This window comes from Dissoconium aciculare (assembly GCF_010015565.1).
Source record: "Dissoconium aciculare CBS 342.82 unplaced genomic scaffold K489scaffold_3, whole genome shotgun sequence".
NCBI lineage: Eukaryota > Fungi > Ascomycota > Dothideomycetes > Mycosphaerellales > Dissoconiaceae > Dissoconium > Dissoconium aciculare.
In genome coordinates, this window is record NW_022984953.1 from 1,535,489 (window position 1) to 1,553,724 (window position 18,236).

Sequence of the window (18,236 nt, forward strand, 5' to 3'; positions counted from 1 at the left end):
GAGCCAACGTATTTTTGAGATTTTGAAACTTTCAGCCAATGAATCTGTCAAGATCAATTTATCGAACAACGTCCAGCATGGCTCGAGGAGGCCATAATTCTCGCGGCGGTGGCGGCCGCGGTAAAGGACGCGGCCGTGGTGGCGGCGGTCGTGGTGGCAGAGGTGGAGGTCAACGGAATTTTCAACCAGACAATCGTGTTTCGTTCCAGAACATTGACAAACGCAACGAGAAGTTTGAAAGATACTACAACACTATTGGCCTGCTCCCAGATGAAACTGAGCGCGCTGCCTTCTGGGCTGCTCTTCGAACGGAATTGCCCAACTCGTTCCGCTTCACTGGCTCCAAAGGTCATGCCTTGAGCGTGCGCGAAAACCTGGTTACTCGCTTTTTCCCTATGATCAAAGAGATTACGCATGAAGGACGTCCAGTCGAGCTTCCGACAGCCATGCCGTGGTATCCGGAGGGATTGGCCTACAGTATGACTACCCCCAAGAATGTCGTGCGCAAGTATGGGCCTTTCAAGGAGTTCCAGCGATTTCTCGTCAGTGAGACGGGTGTTGGCAACATCAGTCGACAGGAGCAAGTCAGCATGATTCCGCCATTGTTGCTGGATGTGCAACCCCATCACTCGGTCCTAGATTTGTGCGCAGCCCCGGGCAGCAAAAGCGCTCAGCTGATCGAGCTAATCCATGCTGGAGAAGAGGATCGCGTCAAACAGGCCATCGAACGTGCCAAAACAGGAGCTCCAGCGGCGAATGGGAATCCCGATCTCGGCGAAGATAGTGGGCGCGCGACTGGAATGCTCGTCGCGAACGATGTGAACTATCGCCGAGCCCAAATGCTGGTCCATCAGGTCAAGCGATTGAATTCCCCGAACATGATCGTGATGAACCACGACGCTACCATGTTCCCATCCATCGAGCTGCCAGCGGGTTCGCAGGGCCTGAATAAACAGGGAAAGTATCTGAAGTTTGATCGCATTCTTGCAGATGTTCCCTGCAGTGGTGACGGAACATGCCGAAAGAATCCGAACATCTGGAAAGACTGGACCCCTCAAAACGGCTTGGGACTTTATACCACTCAAGTCAGGATCCTCGTTCGCGCGTTGCAAATGCTAAAGGTTGGCGGCAGAGTCGTTTATAGCACATGCAGTCTTAACCCCATGGAGAACGAGGCCGTGGTCTCCTCGGCGATTGAGCGATGCGGTGGTGTCGCGAAGGTTAAGCTGCTGGACTGCGCCGATCAGCTTCCTGGGTTGCTTCGCAAGCCTGGTCTGAGGGACTGGAGCATCATGAGCCGTGGCGGTCAGATCTACGAATCTTGGGCTGAGGCTGTGCAATTCGAAGGCGAGGACAGTAAAGTTGTCCCTGGCATGTTTCCGCCAGAGGTAGAAGAGGAAATTCCCCTGGAGCACTGTATGCGCGTCTATCCTCACCAACAGGATACTGGTGGCTTCTTCATCACCGCGCTCGAGAAGCTCGGCGATATTCGTGCCAAGCCTGAGCCTGAGAGCAAGTCGGGCAACAAGAATTGGACATTCACCAAACCCGAACCACAATCGACTGCATTCACGGAGCTCCTGGAAGACATCGCAAGTGGCAAGGCAGAAGAACCAAGAACTGTGCCTGAACTTCCCAACAGTGATGCTTCGGCAGCGCAGCGCTCCAATGAACCTGCAGAGCCTCTCGAAACGTCAACAACGAAGCGAAGTGCCGTGGATGAACCGAATGACGAGCTGCCAGTGAAGAAGGCGAAGCTCGCCGACGACATATCTGAGGCTTCCTTGGAAGCAAATGCAACGAGACGCGAACATTGGCCACTTCCTCCTGCAGTAACCGACGCAGTTGAGGCTAGCGGCAATGTCCCTGGTGCTGGCATTGTCGGCGATTCAGATGACACCATCGCATCCCAAGGAGCGGATGATGTTGGAGCGGCCACAGCACAGCCTGTCCCCCCCGAAATTGCGCAGGCGACAGTGACTCGCAGGAAGCGAGGCGACGAGTCAGTGCAAGAAGAAGCCTTCAAATTCTTATCGGCCACGCATCCCGATCTAGAATCGATTTACAAATTCTACGAACTCCACTCCTCATTTCCTCGCGATCGATTCCTTGTCAGGAACCCAGCTGGCGACCCCGTCAAGGGTATTTACTACTCGTCACAGTTGGTGAAGGACATCCTTACTACCAACGAGAAGCGAGGAATGAAGTTCGTGCACGCCGGTGTCAAGATGTTCATGAAACAAGACGCACAAGGACAAGATATTTGTAGATGGCGCATCCAGACTGAGGGTCTGCCCATCATTGAAGGTTGGGTCGGCGATAGCCGCGTCGTTCGCATGTCAAAGCGCAGAACTCTTCGAAAGCTGCTGGTCGAGATGTTCCCGAAGATCTCGACTTACAAAGACGAGGATGGAAACGAAACAGGCGGATGGAAAGATCTCAACGAGATCGGCGAGCAAGTCCGCGACATTGGCATGGGATGTTGCGTGCTGAGGGCTGATCTTGCTCCGGAAGACAGCGAGGATGGCTTCAGAGAACATATCACCCTTCCATTATGGCGCAGCATGTACAGTCTCAACCTGATGCTGCCTAAAGAAGATCGACGGGCCATGCTACTACGGCTATTCAATGAGGAGCCACCTCTCATCAATCACAGTGACCCAAAGCAAACCGGATATGAAGCTGCCTCGAAAGGAGGCGAAGCTGTCGAGAAGGACGCGGCTGCCGAGAAAGAGGAGTTGAATGCAGATGACGATGATGATGTCAAGAACGTCGACGCGGATGCCACTGGCGGAGTTGCCGATATGGACCACGCCGCCAACGGGCAGGTTGATGCAGATGCAATGTCCTTGGAGCAGGACATCATCGCTATTGAAGACAAGACTCAGGCAGCACGGCTTGAAGTCCTCGAGGATGAAGACCGCAAGACCTCCGAAGCCATGCCCGAGAGGCAAGGAGAGGGCGATCATTACAACAAGACTATCTAAATGAGGTTTCAGTGGTAGAGGCACGAGGCCACAGGGTCATCAAGAGGTGCAGCTCCTGTACATAACGCAAACATCGCTGCATTGTCGAAATGTATCATTATCTGATTTGTACCCCAAAGACCTGGATCAGCCTGGATATCGCAAGATCGCAAACGAGATCTCGTTGTAGTGGTCATGATATAATCATCGATGACTCACTCTTTGTAATACTATGCAAAATTATATCCCATGTTGTTGGGATGCGTTCTTTTGGGCACACGGGTTACCCAATGTGCGCCTCGTGACTGCGCGCAAAAGCGTGACGCGGAAAGATTTCCGGCACGAATTTAGACCCCGAGGCTCGTCTGCAAGCTCTAAGCAGCGTGACATTGCATCAAATCGACAGAACTGCGCGCGTCATTACCATGAAGTGGTATTTCACCAATGTGAATGTTCGCAACATCTCAATCATCAGGAACCATGCAAGCTGCAGACGAGAATTCTCGAGGCCGTCTTTTGCGCCAAAGCCTACACTGAACCTGAAGCACATTCGCCAGAACCCAGGATTGTACGAGCAGAATTGTAAGGATCGCAATTACACGCCTTTCGCACGAAATGGATGGAAGATTCTTGAGCTTCACGAGCGCTTGATCCATCAACAGCGCGAATCGATTGACCTGAGGAAGCGTAGCAATGCACTCGGAAAGGCACTCAGTCGACGGCCCGACAGCGGAACAGAGGATGAGGAGACTTCAAATGGTAGGATCGCGGAGGCGCGAGATATCAAGGCCCAGCTGGCCGAGATTGAGAGCAAAGAGAAACAATGGACGGAAGAGATTGAACAGCTTGCGCTAGAGCTCCCAAACCTCAGCTGCTTGAACACACCTGTTGGCAAAAACCCGAAGCTTTTGGAAACCGTTGGACAGCTGCCGGGCATCGCCGCAGGTACACCTGGCAAGAGTCATGTCGAAATTGGAAAAGAGCTAGGAATCCTTGACTTCGAAGCCAGCGCGACGACAAGTGGATGGGGCTGGTATTTCCTTCAGAACGAGGGCGCTTTGTTGGAGCAGGCGCTGGTTCAATACACTCTCTCGGTCGCCATGAAACGAGGCTGGAAAATCATGACGCCCCCCTCTCTGGTGTACTCGCACATCGCGAGCGCCTGTGGCTTCATGCCGCGAGATCAGAATGGCGAGACACAGATCTACCACATCGCTCAAGCTGATTCTGACAGCGGTCCCGAGAAATCAAGTTTGGTTCTGACAGGCACCGCTGAGATCCCGTTCGCTGGATCACAGGCCAACAAAATCTTACAGGCAAGCGATCTGCCTTTGAAATACATAGGTGCCTCGAGATGCTATCGTGCCGAAGCTGGTGCCCGAGGAGTTGACACCAAAGGATTGTATCGCGTGCACGAGTTCACAAAAGTTGAGATGTTCGCTTGGACGCTTCCACAGCCAGACAACAATGGCGACCGCTTTGGAGATTTTGATACAGATGCTTTGCCTGCGGATCACGTTTTCAGCGAGATGATTGAGATACAAAAGGAGATCCTGCAATCTCTGGGATTGCACGCAAATGTGCTTGAGATGCCGTCTGCTGATTTGGGAGCCAGTGCGAATCGAAAGGTGGACATTGAAGCGTTCTTCCCCTCCCGCACCACGATCAACGATGGCTACGGCGAGGTCACATCGGCTTCCATCTGTACAGATTACCAGTCCCGTCGCCTGGCCACTCGAATCAAGGGTACCAGTGCAGGAAAATTGGAGTGGCCACATACTGTCAATGGTACCGCACTGGCTGTCCCTCGAGTGCTGGCTTGTTTGCTCGAAACTCACTGGGACGAGCAATCACGTTCCGTGATCGTTCCGGAAGTGCTGCGACGATACTTGCCGGACGGCATGGATGTGATCAAACGCAAGACATGAGTGGTGCCACGCATGCAGTAATACATGTGGGACCATGTTGATGACATGTTGCGGGCTCACCGGTCCCATACATCAAATGACTCTGGTGCTGACATCCAGTACACCCACACGTCACTCAAGATCTTGCGGTCCTCTCGGAAATGCGACGAGACGAAGTAGAACATATCGATCCGATCAAAAGACCGATGTCAATTGTACAAGGCGCCACAAGAAGGCTGAGCAGCACATCGGAATTTCTATAGCGCCGCGGCCCGTAAAGTCAAGAACTGGTCTCGGACTGTCCGCCGGCACATATCATGACATGCCGTGAGCTTATTTGCACCACAAAACCAAGCGCGTTTCATACATTATGCATGTTGCATGAGGCGATGCTCGCATGCTGCAGACCCGGATGCTTCCCCGCTTGCTAGAAGCTGCACCACTCACACCCGACACACGCCACAGGGCAATGGACCTTACAAATTGATCAGCACATTTCATGTGTCTCGACTCCAGCATCCCGGCTTAGAGGCATTCTCGGCAGCTCCGCCGTTGGATCAGGATAGCTCCCGAAGCTTTGCAAGTGACAGACGGTGGCCCGGATGGATCCTACGACGGACATCGTGTCGAAAATGCACATGATCAGCGCTATGCAGCCGCCTCCACAAGGTTTCCTGTGACTTGAAGACAAACAAATATCATCACGTATCGTCTGACATGCATGGATTACACATAGCTGCAGCCGGAAATTGTACATACTTTCTCCCACAGCCCCGGAGTTGTACATGCTTTGTTTCTCACAGCCAGGGTGGACTTCTCTGGTCGTCAGCGGCATTCCTATCTGCCGCTCGCTCCATCTGCCAAGCCCTTAGTGTCTCGACCCCGATACTGCGTTTGTTTGTCAACGCCTTATTATGCAGCACCCGCAGGTGATCGTCGCTCGCTTCCATCTGCTGCACGTCCGAGGTCAGTCGCATCATCTGCTGCGAGGAAAGCGACTTGCGTCGGATGCGCTGATCCCAAACCTCCCGCGCAGAATCGCGGGCTTCGCGCGCCGGACCTTCTTGCTTGTCTGGGTGTGCCTCCGCCGGCAATGCTGGCAGTGGACGCCTTGAAGAGGGGTCCGTCGGCGACGTCTCCGAAAGTTCACAGTATGGCGGGACTGTGTTTTCCATGTGCGTCAAGCTCGGCGTCCTTTGTCGGTCATATATGCCGTTGTAATCCTGGTTTATTTCACCGGTTTCATGTATAGTAACATGCGGGAATTGTGTCTCCACGGCGTACCTCTGCCGTGCTATCAGACTTTCCAGATATTCCCGAGCTTGTTGTACATCCCTTGCAAATGGGGCCGATGGCGGAAGCCATCGATTGATCATTTTCAGACCATGGCTTGGCATGTAGTGAGTAGCAATGAAATGCGCTAACGCGCCCGGGACACGCACGTTCTCATTTGGCTGAGCGGCCCCTGACAACCATACCGATCCGCTCTGAGGTCTTTTGACGCTGAAGGTGTGCTGCAGACGAATGATGTTTTCTGACGGAAGGATGGGATGTCGATACTCTGCCTCAACCCGTAGTACGTCCGTCGTCAAGATTCCCAACATACTTTCCACCTCGGCATAAATCGCACCCATCTCGGAATCTTCTATAGGCTGTCTCAGCTCTATGTTCAGCTGTGGGACGTATAGGTTCACAAATAATTGACTTGACTGGCCCGGGCGCAGGTTCTTGAGGACTTTCTGTCCGATGGTCTCGATGACAGTACAGTCTGACAGGGGCCTGCAGCATAAGTGGAGACTGGAGATGGAGTCCCAGCAGTCCCGACGACGCAAGCCTCCAAATAGTTCGTCGAAGACATATGGACGAACATCTTGTAAAGTGCGGAGATGTATCCTCCAATCATTCGAGTACCGAGCCGGATGAGCTGGTACAAACCGGGAGTTATGCAGACCTATCCTGATCTGATGCGCTGGCCAACCTTTAGTCTCGAGCAAGGCGTCAGCAAGAGCACTGGGGTCCCGGGCGACGACAAACGTCTCTAATGAGTCATGCTGCAAGTCACGACTGGCCAGGTCGTTCAACGCATGATGCAAAGCTGGCCCGCATGTTTGAGGAGCATGTATCGCAACATCATGCAGATACGGCTCAAGCTGCTCGCAGCAGTAAGCAAAGTCCGGACTTCCGAATGGGTGTGCCACCGTGCAGGGCAGGTTCATGTGATCATCAACAGGCAGGTGCGAGTGATAATAGATGACGGCAAGCCTATCTTCAGGTATGTCCAGGTGTGAGAAGAGTTGGAAGAGGCACTCCTTCGCAATAATCCCGGCTCCGTAAGCCCAATCTGAGGACAGCAAGACGACGGCATCCAAGGACTTCTGTGGTGGCTGTATATTGTATCCTTCGTATCGACTAGTTCTCAGAGCTACTGGAGACGTGGTGACGCTAGCTTCTATAGAAACCCATACATGCCCCGCGCTTGTGGTATCGATAGAGTCGAGGCTTGCCGATATGTTCAAGCTCATGTGAGGGATGCCTACGGATAATGTTGCATCTGTGCCGTGACTGTCGCGCTTTTGCTGCCGATTGGTTGGCTTCGGAGTTGGTTCCGAATCCGACAAGGGACTGCTCGAAAACGACGACGGGGTGCTTGGAGAGGCGAGTCTATCTGAGGACGACCTGGTCCGGGACGAAGAGGTCATGATGCTGGAGCTCCGCGTCATGTAATAATAGCTAGGTATGTCCGAGTTCGAAGGAGCTTGTCCTTCTGTGGGCGCATCAGATCTTGCAAAGTCTGCGTCATCTGAGCTCTCAGCAAGACCTGCAATATCCTCGTAACTTCGAATGCTAGCGTCACCGGTAAGAGTCTGCTTAGCCTTCGCCGAAAGCCGTCGCAGAAGTGTCACCTCAGGATCTGTCGCTCGATTTGAATCTGCCGTCGCTTTTGTGCGAGCACTGAATCCTTCTTTGACTCTCGTGAGGACGCGCTGACTGATTGACTTCTGCCTCCGCACTCTGCTTTCTGTAGAAGCTACGATAGTAGGTGACAATGGTCTGATGCTCTGAACGGAATACTGTTGTGGCGTTGACAATCCGGAATCGATCATTGGCGGACCTGACCAGGAGTCGCGCGAGCGTTTATGCATCTCCACGCCTGCTATGTTGCTCCCAGAAGCACTGCCGAGACTCTTCGATGCATGCTGTAGTACCTGCTCGCATGTCGGCAGGACGTCAGAGCAGAGGACGGCGTGCCTCAGATTCTCTCGGGTCTTGCGAATCTTCAAGGGTGAATCTGCCCGGCGGCAACTTGGGGCGTAGGAGTGCTGTTGGACGCCAGTCGGAGTTCGGCTCGGAGTTGCGATACCATGGTATTGTAGGATATTTGATGCATGCAACTGTCGTGGGCCAGCCGGAAATCTAGTTGCATCCCCGGATGATGTCCACGTACGGCTTCCACTACGGCGCTGAGGGCCAATGTTCTGCAATGATTTGTCAACGGGCAATTGGACGTTGTGCACGTTCCAAAAGTGGTTCTTACCTCCTTGTTGTCAGCCATACGAACTCCCATGTACGCCAATTTGCTGACGTTCGGACGAATCTTTTGCCTTGAAACGAACGCACGCGCATCATCGGAAACAGCCGACTTCTACGCAACTGCCTCATCAGTAGACCATGGTGCCTGCGAGTTCAGACGGGGCTCATCACAGCAGTCACATCATAGACATTGCACGAGTCACTGCTGGTTGGTCCATACACCATGTAGGTCCATAACGAAAGTGGCCATCAACCCAAATTCATCCGAGCGAAATCTGCCACAGGCCGGTAGAGATTCTGTGTTGTTCACGGCAGGGCATCTACCAGCGGACGACCCCTGGACCTCCTCATGGATCATTGTCGATCGGTCTATAGGATCCGTGTACCTGTATTCAAGGTCGACGATGTTTTCTATAGCGAGTAGGTTGTAAGTTTATTATGTGGCATGCACGTCTCGCAAGAGCTTTCAGGGTCATGATACAGCGACATCATTAGGGTTATGAAGTGCACCGGGTTGGCAAAGATATTTTGTGCCGACCTTCCTGAATACAAACATGCCGAAACACAACTGGGCGGCAGTCATTTTGTCGAATGAGAATGACTCTATCGATGGTCTCAAAGATTCAGCAATGTCAGGCGACTTGAGATATCTCAAAGCAAGAGGCGGTAAGATGTAAAGTAAGATGCCTGAGGAAGGAGCGAATTCAGAACACCACGGGACGACCCTCTTGAGCAGGGACATTGGCATCGCCCACAGTATCCTGACCAGAACCATGGAAGTCACAGCCCACATTCCACAACGCGCGGCGATCTTCATCTGAATTCCACGCCTTCAGGGTACGAGGAGTGGCCATGAAAGTATATGTGTGTGGGTAGTGTCTCGCAGCAGGGAGATGACTTGCATGATGATGGAGGAAATGACGTTTGGTCGTATCCTTTACGAAGCGTTCCAGCGTTTTCCTTTGCAACGCCCGTCTTGGGACGGCGACCCAGTCGCTCGGCACTTGAAGGGCGCTGGACTTCTAGTGGCAGAGGGATGCGATTGGTACGAACTGTAGCACATTACTATTCCAACTAGGATAGGAGTCAGTGCGTGGGATGACAAGGCAGTGGAGCACTACGCCAACCACACTTCGAACCAGCTCCCCGGCGCGCACATATTGAAGCTCAGCCGAGAATGCAGCAGTCTAGGAGATCGTGTACATTATGCAGGTGTCCAGTCCTGATGGCAGGATCGATCTGGACAGATTTGACGCAGCAGGGAACACGATTTGTCGTCGGTTTATCGTCAATCGCACTAGCCTCGCAGCGAGGAATTGGCGACCGAAAGCCGTTCTCCGGTGTGACAGGACCAAAAGGCGTCCGATGGTGCCACCACCAACTCGGTCGGGCCGTTGATCCGCTGGCTAGATCGCTTTGGGTGCCACAGCTTGTCCCTGCAATCATAACCTTCACGGACCTCGCGCGGGGTCGATCATTGCCTCCGTCCTGCTCACCTGGGCAGTGTGTTTACCAACGCTTGATGAGAGGATCGAGATTGGCTGCGGTTGGGAGAGAGAGTGTCGCTATCCATCGATCAACCCGGCGAAGAGCGTCCAAGTCTGGCATATTCGATACGCTACCCTATGTCACTCGACGAAGTTGGCTAGTCATGAATTTCAGTCAGGTGTGACGGACATACAGACGGCATGGATGTGTAGGCCGGAATTCGTCACTCGTCCATGCTGGTCTTCTCCGAAACGTCTACTTCACCAGATCCACGTTATAGACAGTCCCAGCCAGTAGAGACAAGCATCGATCTCACCCACGCGAGAGCGCATGGATGCGCCTTGCCGTCCATTACGAGTTGGCAGCATCGGAATGTTACTGATCCGCGTGGAGTGGTGGCGTGCAGGATGCGGGCTGTGACTGCCCCCGTGCTGCCAATCGATGCGCGGAGTGTTCCGATTGCATATGCTGTACATACGGCGCATCGTGGAGGAGGTTTTGGAAAGGGATTCGAGTCGGTGTGACGAGATGGTCAGCTTTCAGTGCCGAAGTCATGTGCATTGAGCCAAGTGCATTGAGCCACGCATAGCTGTTCGATGCTCAATGTCTCGCAAGACTGGCAAATGAATTGGTGGCGGCAACACGAGGCGGTGGTGCGGCGCACAACGATGATAACACAGGGCGACGGGGCAAGGAGGCGGTAGAGGATAGAGCGGTGGCTTGAATTGATGCACCACAGGAACGCGTAGACAGCAGAGTGATAATAGTCAGTGCCGTCCACGGGCAGGAACAACATCTCCTGTTGAACTACTGTACGGGCGCTAATAAGGCTGATGATGTTGACGACGGACGCATTGAACAATCCAGTGATGTGAATGGAGCGCGGAAAGTGCCCAGCGGACCGGTCCTTTGGGTGGCGCACAACGAGTTTTCAGTTGGTGCAGGTGTGTTTAGATTTGCCGGGGAGGAGGCTGCCGCCGGTGCGTGGCTGCCCCTTGACCAGCGCCGTCACCCTCATCACCACCGCGGAAAAAGTTGCCCAGCAGGGTACAGTCACACTTGACGACGGGACTATGAGGGCGGTGCTGGGCGGTCCACAGCTACAGCCTACACTACACGACAGTACTGCCCGATGATGGCTTTTGTCAGATCCCGAGGCATTGGGTGAGCGATGGGCGCTAGCTTGTGCCTCTGCGTCGATAGCGTCCCTTGCCGTGCTCACCCGTGTCACCCTTCCTCGCGGTGCCCAGGTGGTGACGGGAGTGAGATGGGTTGCAACTTCCCCCTCTCCATTCGCAACATCATCACCAGCAGCATCGTCATCATCATCATCATCATCATCATCAACATTATTATTATCATCCATGGATCCTCAGGATCACACCCTGCAGACGCTGTTCGAGAGGCCGCTTGCCTCCCACACCTTTTTTCTTTCTCTTTACAAATCTTTCTTCGTATCGCCTTATCGTTATTATGCACACCGCTGCTGACCGCTCTTTGACACTCTCTGTTGATGGAGACGGACAGATCACGGGGCTTACCCACAGGCGACTTGCCTCGCATGTCATCCCTATCACGCGCGCCCGAGGCACATCAATCTATTCATATATTGCGTTTCGTTCGCTCGCGGACTACGCTCATGTTGCCTCGAGCATGCCGAGACGAGAAGGAGACCCGCAATACGCGGCTTGTCGTGCTAGTGATTGTTGGTCAGCGTTAATCCCCGTTGACTTCCTCAGCGCTCTGCGGCTCACCTGTGAATGCACGCGATATGGTTCATCGTTCGCTGCCGAATGTCCAGACATCTAATGCGACGACGAGCCGCTGCCCCCCCAATGTCCGAATAGACCTGCTGTATTGATCAGAGCATTGGCATATCTATAGATTGTTAGAAGTTTGCAATCCGCGTCTGCGGGCGTCATCGCTGCTGGTCCGAAAACTCGCATCAGGCGCGCTTGGATCCGACGATCGCACGCGCCTTGCATGGATTTTCCTCCTCTGTGCCCGTCCTGCACCGCCTACTGCTGTGATGCCTGAAAAGAATAGGGCTGAGATCGATAGCTACTGTCTCTCCAGCACACATGGGCACGATGGGGATGTAATGCACCCCATACTACATCGAGCCGCGGACGGACGTGCATCATGTACGTGCAGCGCGGATGCGCCGTGATGCATTCCCTGCCCTTTCTGGTAAGCGGCGCATGAGTGCTGCATCAGGGCGTCGACAAAGTCGACGACTTCAGGCATCTCACGATCGCACCCTGGGAGGTCGCGACGGCTACAGGGTTATAGGATCCTAGATGTGCGCTGACATCCCGCGGGCCTTGCGATGAAGTCGAACGTGCATCAGATGCATGCGCGCGGGTTATCGTGCGATCACACCGGAGCATTTATCGGTCAGCAATCGTCACAAAGAGATCTTTCTGGATTGGGTGGTTCCCCGCGAAAGGACCGCATGGCGACATTCTTCATACCCACGCACATCTCGCAAGTGGGAAATGCACGGTTTGTCACACAGGCCGTAGTTGTGACGCTCCAGGTGATATTGAGAGCTTCTCGAGGATGACCACGTACGCAGAGGTGTAGAGTAGCCGTGATCCTTCGCGACCGGACTGCCCTCGCAAATTAACTATGCGACGCATGCTAATTCGAAGTCAGGCCCGAGGAGTGAAGCGAGTCGAGAAGATCTGTTTTGGGCGAACGAAATCTCGCGCTTAGATTGCAGAGTGTGGTTCAGGGCAACGTTGCTTGTCCGTGGTCGGGCAAATTGATCCATGGATTTCACTGTGCGCACGATTTTCAGCACACCTGGAGCCGCCTTATCCCCATGCCTTTTCCGATGCCGTTCTCAGGACCTCACGGGCTCGCCAGCTCTCGTACTGTGTGTGTCCGGATAGAGTGGTCGCAGGCTGAATAGAGATACTCCTCTGCCGGGGAGCTCCGGCTCCTGGTTCCGCCCACGCCACAATGCCAACAGGAGGCGGCTCGGCTGGAGTCGGACGCGAATGATGACAGTCGCAAAATGCCAAATGCACTGTGCTTGGGTGATTGCAACTGGATGCGCATACCTACGTCGGTGAACCAGACCCTCGGCATCGCAGGCACACCAGTTTACAGTTGGGCTCATTGACCGTTACGATCATCACAGGAAACGGGCCTAAAATCTCTACTGCGGGCGGTTCGGCAGCGCCCTAACGACGCCTGCTTCGCCAATGGCGAGGATGAGGCTCGAGGTAAGGTTTAAAATTCGATGCCATTAGCGCGGACTTCGGTCTACGGGCCTGACGCCGGCCTGTCTTTGACGGCCAACGACGCCTTTTTCTTCCACCTCCTCTCCCCTCGTTCCTGGATCTGCCACCGGAGTGTCTGTCACCACATTGTCTCGAGTTCTCTAGTGTCCGTCCCGTACCTCCGCGCCGCCTTCCCCCAAGCCCAATTCCTATCGCTCATTCACCATCACAAACAATTGGCATTTCGGTCAGCACCAATCCTATCGGCACAAGGCCGGCAATTGGAGACCCACACCAAGGCCTGATGAAGGCTCCTGTGCCTTCCTCCCGGGGTCTACCCGTCTGCCTGTCTCTGTCCATCCGCCCATCCGCCCGCCCTGCCGTGCTGCCGCCCGCGCCATCCCGCTGTTCTTTGGTCGAGTTCGACGCTTGACTGTGGGTGCCGGATCCAGGGGCAAGGAAATCTTCGCACGTCGCCCTCGTAGTGCGCATCGTAGCGTGAGCAGGCATCTCGGATGGAAAAAAAAACAGTCGTGTTTGTGTTTGTGTGGTCGTGATTGGGTGGAACACTGCACTATCGCATCTAGCCAGTGCGGTACTGAAACGACCGTGATCTCTGCCTGTGACGGCGGGTTTGTCCATCTTCCTGCAACCTCTCCTCCGGCCCTCCCATGTCGTTGGTGTCATTATTTCATTCCAAACCGTCGCTTCGGCTCTTTTGATCGCCTGACTGCTCCACGGCACCGGAAATCCTTTAGCGCGCGCATCGTTGGAACGGAAGGCACACGCTCACTTGGGCACACAGACCAATCCAACCCGATCCATCCATGGGCATGACCAGGAGAAGAGTCCGCACGAAGGAGGGAAAAAGGCGACCCAATGAACGCGAAACTCCTCACCGACGGGGAGACCGGGGAGGTCTGGCATTCGCGACCGTGATGTATACAGGTACTGTCCAGTCCGCTCGAGTCGCACAGGACCCCTGCCCACACCACATACATGTTTCGAAGTCACTGCAGGACTGTGCATTATTACTAACTTGCACCGACCTGTTGTTACGGTACAAGGGCTTGTCCGCATGGCTTGCGCTTGATGTGGAGTTGACAAACAAATGTACAGCCCGTCGTGTGTGGGTCATCGCCATCACCGTCATCCTCATCACAACATCAGCAGAAGCCGCAGCGGCAATCATCCCCCGCGGGTATCGTCTTCCCCCGATCCCCCTCGTCATCGGATGTATATGTGTACCTGGGCTGTACTGTTTCGTGTAGATTTGTCCAGGACTTGAAGGACTGTAGTGTGTAGTGTGTATGTACTGTACTGTTCTGTCCTGTACTGTACCATCGTTGCTCGTGCACCCTCCATCCGTCACCACCTTTTTGGGCAGGGAGGTTCACGGCCGCTACTGTCGGGAGAGTTTATTCGCAACTGCCCGCCGCTCTTGCCGGACCTGCCATGACATCCCAAGTGTGAAAGTGGATGCCCGAATCTACTTTAGTCGCGGCCAAAGGTATCGTCGCATCGGAACACACCACGCGTGTGTGTGAGTGAATGAATGGGTGTGTGTGTATGTACTTGCGTGCATGGTGCGAGAGTTTAAACACAATCTCACCCGCCTTTTTTCTTGTCCTTATCCGACATCCATCATCACCCATTGCCACTGGTCATGTCACTCTGACTCTCACTCAACTACCGTTACATATATCTTGACGTGTCGTCGACATCTCCGTTGTTGCTGTCCACCTTACAACCTGACAAACACCAACAGTCATATCAACTTGCCTTGACCATCACCTCACCTCACCTCTGTTCGTCACGCTCACGACATCTACTCACGACATCTTTAAGGACCACACTCAGCACCGTTCTTTTCTCACATCGAGCGAAGTCAACGACATCTTGTAGTCAACTCCAACACTTGCTTACCCTCGAGCGCTTGCCAAACAAAGACGACGGTCCGAGTGGCCGAACTTTGTCCTGATCGACCGTGTCATTCCTGACCAATTGGTGTCATGGCACCATCAAATGCACACGATGGCACAGCTTCCACAGCGTTCCCAATAAGACAACTACTAGTCTTGGGTACGTTGCTTGTGGCAGGTTCATCATCTTTCACCTTCAATGCTGACAACTCTCCAGGCATCTGTCGGATATGTGAGCCAATTGCATTTATGTCGATTTTTCCTTATGTCTACTTCATGATCGAGTCCTTCCACATCACTTCCGACGCCAACCGGATAGCTCTATTCGCAGGCCTGGTCACTTCCGTCTTTGCGGCTGCAGAATGCGTCGGCGCTGGATTTTGGGGCAACCTCAGTGACCGCATTGGACGCAAGCCGGTCTTGCTCACTGGACTCGCTGGAACTGGTGTCAGCATGATCATTTTCGGATTCGCGCCCAATTTGGCGGTCGCACTCTTCGCTCGTGCGCTTGGCGGCGCCTTGAACGGCAACATTGGCGTCTTGCAGACGACCGTCAACGAGGTCGTCAAGGTCAAGGCACATCAAGCGCGCGCTTTCGCTGTCATGCCGACAGTGTGGTGTTTGGGTTCTTTCATTGGCTCTGGTCTGGGAGGCGCGTTGGCCGACCCTGTTCGAAACTACCCTTCGACTTTCCAACCTGGAACCATTTTCGACAAATTCCCTTATTTGCTGACTAATCTGGTTTGCACCGGCGTGGTCGTTTTCTGCTTGATCGTCGGATTCCTTTTCATGGAAGAAACGCATGAAGACAAGAAGGATCGCCGAGATCTGGGACTCGAAATCGGCGATTCGATCATCCGATGCTTCTACAAGGACTACCGCCGAGATGGCCTGTCGAACGAAAAAGATCAGTCTCTCCTGGCGGACGAGATGGCCGAGTCTGCAAGTGAGACTTTCCCGTTGACGGACGATGATCTCCCTGATTACACAAGCAATGCGCCTTCACCAGCTCTACCTGCATACAGGTCACTCGAAGCGACGCCACGGCCTTCGCTTATGCTGCTCGAATCGAAGAACGACAAGATCGATGTCGAGGAAGCGCTCAGCAGAGCCGAGCAGCTCGTCAAGGCGAAAAGGGGGGTTTCCAGAGCCTTCACGAAGCAGGTGATGCTGAACATCCTCGGGTTCGGCATTCTGGCATTGTAAGAAATTCCGTTCTCATAATTGTTTCGGGTAGTGCACTAACACATCTCCACAGCCACACTATCTCAGCCGAGCAGCTTCTCCCTGTGCTCCTGAGTCTCCCGAAATCAGATATTCCATCACACCTGCCATTCCAATTTATGGGCGGTTTCGCTCTGCCAACAAAGACCATCGGCGGCATCCTCTCAGTCCAAGGAATCATCCAGATGGTCATTACCATTGTCGTCTTCCCCTGGGTCAACAAGCGAATCGGCAGTCTCTGGTCCTACCGATGCGCGGTCCTATTTTACCCTTTCCTCTACTTCGTGGTGCCCTACGTCACGCTCTTGCCCGATGCGCTCAAGCTTCCTGCTGTCTACATCCTCTTGATCTGGAAGGTGACTTCGCAGGCCTTTGCTTTTCCCTCCAGCAGTATCATGCTGGCAAATGCGGCGCCTTCCAGCAAGGTCTTGGGCACACTGAATGGCGCAGCCGGAGCTGCAGCTAGTGGCGCGCGAGCTATTGGACCGACACTTTCAGGTCTCGTGCAATCCGCCGGTTTGTCAATCAACACTCTTGGCCTCCCCTGGTGGGTGAATGCAATGGTCGCTGTGGCTGGCGCCATCGTCAGTCTGTTCATGGTCGTCGAGGAGAAACGATGTGACTTCGCTGCCGAGAAGTCCGCTCCCAGAAGAACCTCATGTACCATTGACGGAGACGACACGGACAAGGACGTCGCACAATCGAGCGATGATATACGCGATCGCCTGCTCACTACCCTAACCGACGCAAGCGAATCGACCCTCTCAGCCGAAAAGTCCGCTTGAACACTTCACGCAACCGAATGACCCATTCATACAACGATTCTCCTTTCGACTTTCCTGCGGGAAATCTTCTCTAGGTCCGTCGACATTCACTGGTTGAACATGTCGATCTCGACCGAGGCCGCTTTTTTCTCCTCGCAATGCGCCAGAGCTTACACAGTGGACGCACTTTTGCGACCTTATACGAAACCCGATGCAGCGCGGACTTTTTTGCACAAACAGGGTGCGCTTTCTCGACCGATCGGCGACGACTTTTTCTTCGCTTCCTTTTCTTTTCGTCACTTTTTTTTTCTTATATCGCTGTTATGTCTGTTTGGGGAAATGACGGAAAGGAATCATCCGGGCGGCTATCTGTTTGAAATTCTTTCTGCTAAAGTTATTGATACCCCCTCTCGCACACACGCTTCATCGCGGGTTTTTGGTGCGCGCGTTTTCTCGAGTACATACAAGGCAAAATCAATACCGATTGTCCATTGAATCGAATCTTATCTGTCAATTGTCGATCAATCGTTGTGACCGGATCTGTTCATTTCGGCTATCTAACCGTAGGACATCCATCAGGACGAGCGTGGCTCAATTCCGGGGTAATGATGGCATTCGAAGAATATCACTGATTCTGGGTCTCGCAATCTCGGCTCTCCTATGCGTCTGCGCCGATCCTCCAGCTGAACCCTTTCGAACGTTGCTCCTGTCCCACGGCTCTGGCTCGGAGCGAGCGGCGTACAGTAGATCCGAATGTCACGATACCAAGGGATCGAAATCAGACTGTCCCGAACGGATCGCCTCCCTGCGCGGCGCATGTGCCCTCGTCTCACTCGTGATGACGTCAGGGCAGACCGGACCACCTGGGCGGTCGCCCAGATGGGGACGACGGCAGCAGCGCCGAGAGAGGGGAGCGGTCAAGAAAGTTCACGATGCTCACGCGGGCCCGTGCCCACAGGTCACGCACCATCGAGTGAGCCAGCGCACGCCGCCGTTTCATGGGTGATGGAAAATCTATACGAGCAAAGGATCGTTGCGAGTAGTCTCGTCGAATGGAAAGACGCGCATTCGTCGTCTTGGGGATGCAGTGGCACCTTATGAAAGCCCAAACTAGCCAATTGTTCCGAAGTTAATTGCAGTGAAGATGGCTAGGTTGGGGTTTCGTAAAGTGAGTGGTTTGATGTCGACATGTAGATTGTGGTGC

At 53.8% G+C, this 18,236-nt stretch overlaps 6 protein-coding genes across 6 annotated transcripts; 4 read left to right on the plus strand and 2 right to left on the minus strand.

Annotated features, from left to right (window-relative positions):
- Window positions 1-51: 51 nt before the first annotated feature.
- Window positions 52-2,987, plus strand: K489DRAFT_393191 (S-adenosyl-L-methionine-dependent methyltransferase; the record flags this gene model as incomplete). The annotated part of the gene is made up of 2 exons (XM_033606763.1): window positions 52-2,762; window positions 2,829-2,987. The coding sequence occupies exons 1-2, from the start codon at window positions 78-80 to the stop codon at window positions 2,985-2,987; spliced, it is 2,844 nt and encodes a 947-aa protein (XP_033462396.1). The 5' UTR covers window positions 52-77.
- Window positions 2,988-3,391: 404 nt separating this feature from the next.
- Window positions 3,392-4,894, plus strand: K489DRAFT_368535 (seryl-tRNA synthetase; the record flags this gene model as incomplete). The annotated part of the gene is made up of 1 exon (XM_033602959.1): window positions 3,392-4,894. One exon carries the CDS (start codon window positions 3,392-3,394, stop codon window positions 4,892-4,894), a length of 1,503 nt encoding a protein of 500 aa, XP_033462397.1.
- A 776-nt stretch (window positions 4,895-5,670) lies between these two features.
- K489DRAFT_368536 (uncharacterized protein) lies at window positions 5,671-9,197 on the minus strand (the record flags this gene model as incomplete). The annotated part of the gene is made up of 4 exons (XM_033602960.1): window positions 5,671-8,349; window positions 8,409-8,516; window positions 8,625-8,815; window positions 8,915-9,197. 4 exons carry the CDS (start codon window positions 9,195-9,197, stop codon window positions 5,671-5,673), a joined length of 3,261 nt encoding a protein of 1,086 aa, XP_033462398.1.
- A 3,981-nt stretch (window positions 9,198-13,178) lies between these two features.
- K489DRAFT_155990 (uncharacterized protein) lies at window positions 13,179-13,913 on the minus strand. Its single transcript, XM_033599258.1, has one exon. It carries the CDS (start codon window positions 13,807-13,809, stop codon window positions 13,339-13,341), a length of 471 nt encoding a protein of 156 aa, XP_033462399.1. The 5' UTR covers window positions 13,810-13,913; the 3' UTR covers window positions 13,179-13,338.
- An 857-nt stretch (window positions 13,914-14,770) lies between these two features.
- On the plus strand, window positions 14,771-16,980 carry K489DRAFT_393193 (MFS general substrate transporter; the record flags this gene model as incomplete). Its single annotated transcript, XM_033606764.1, has 4 exons — window positions 14,771-15,204; window positions 15,262-16,246; window positions 16,303-16,867; window positions 16,975-16,980. Exons 1-4 carry the CDS (start codon window positions 15,135-15,137, stop codon window positions 16,978-16,980), a joined length of 1,626 nt encoding a protein of 541 aa, XP_033462400.1. The 5' UTR covers window positions 14,771-15,134.
- On the plus strand, window positions 16,944-17,656 carry K489DRAFT_156001 (uncharacterized protein). The gene has a single exon (XM_033599259.1). The coding sequence runs from the start codon at window positions 17,153-17,155 to the stop codon at window positions 17,525-17,527; it is 375 nt and encodes a 124-aa protein (XP_033462401.1). The 5' UTR covers window positions 16,944-17,152; the 3' UTR covers window positions 17,528-17,656.
- Window positions 17,657-18,236: the final 580 nt, after the last annotated feature.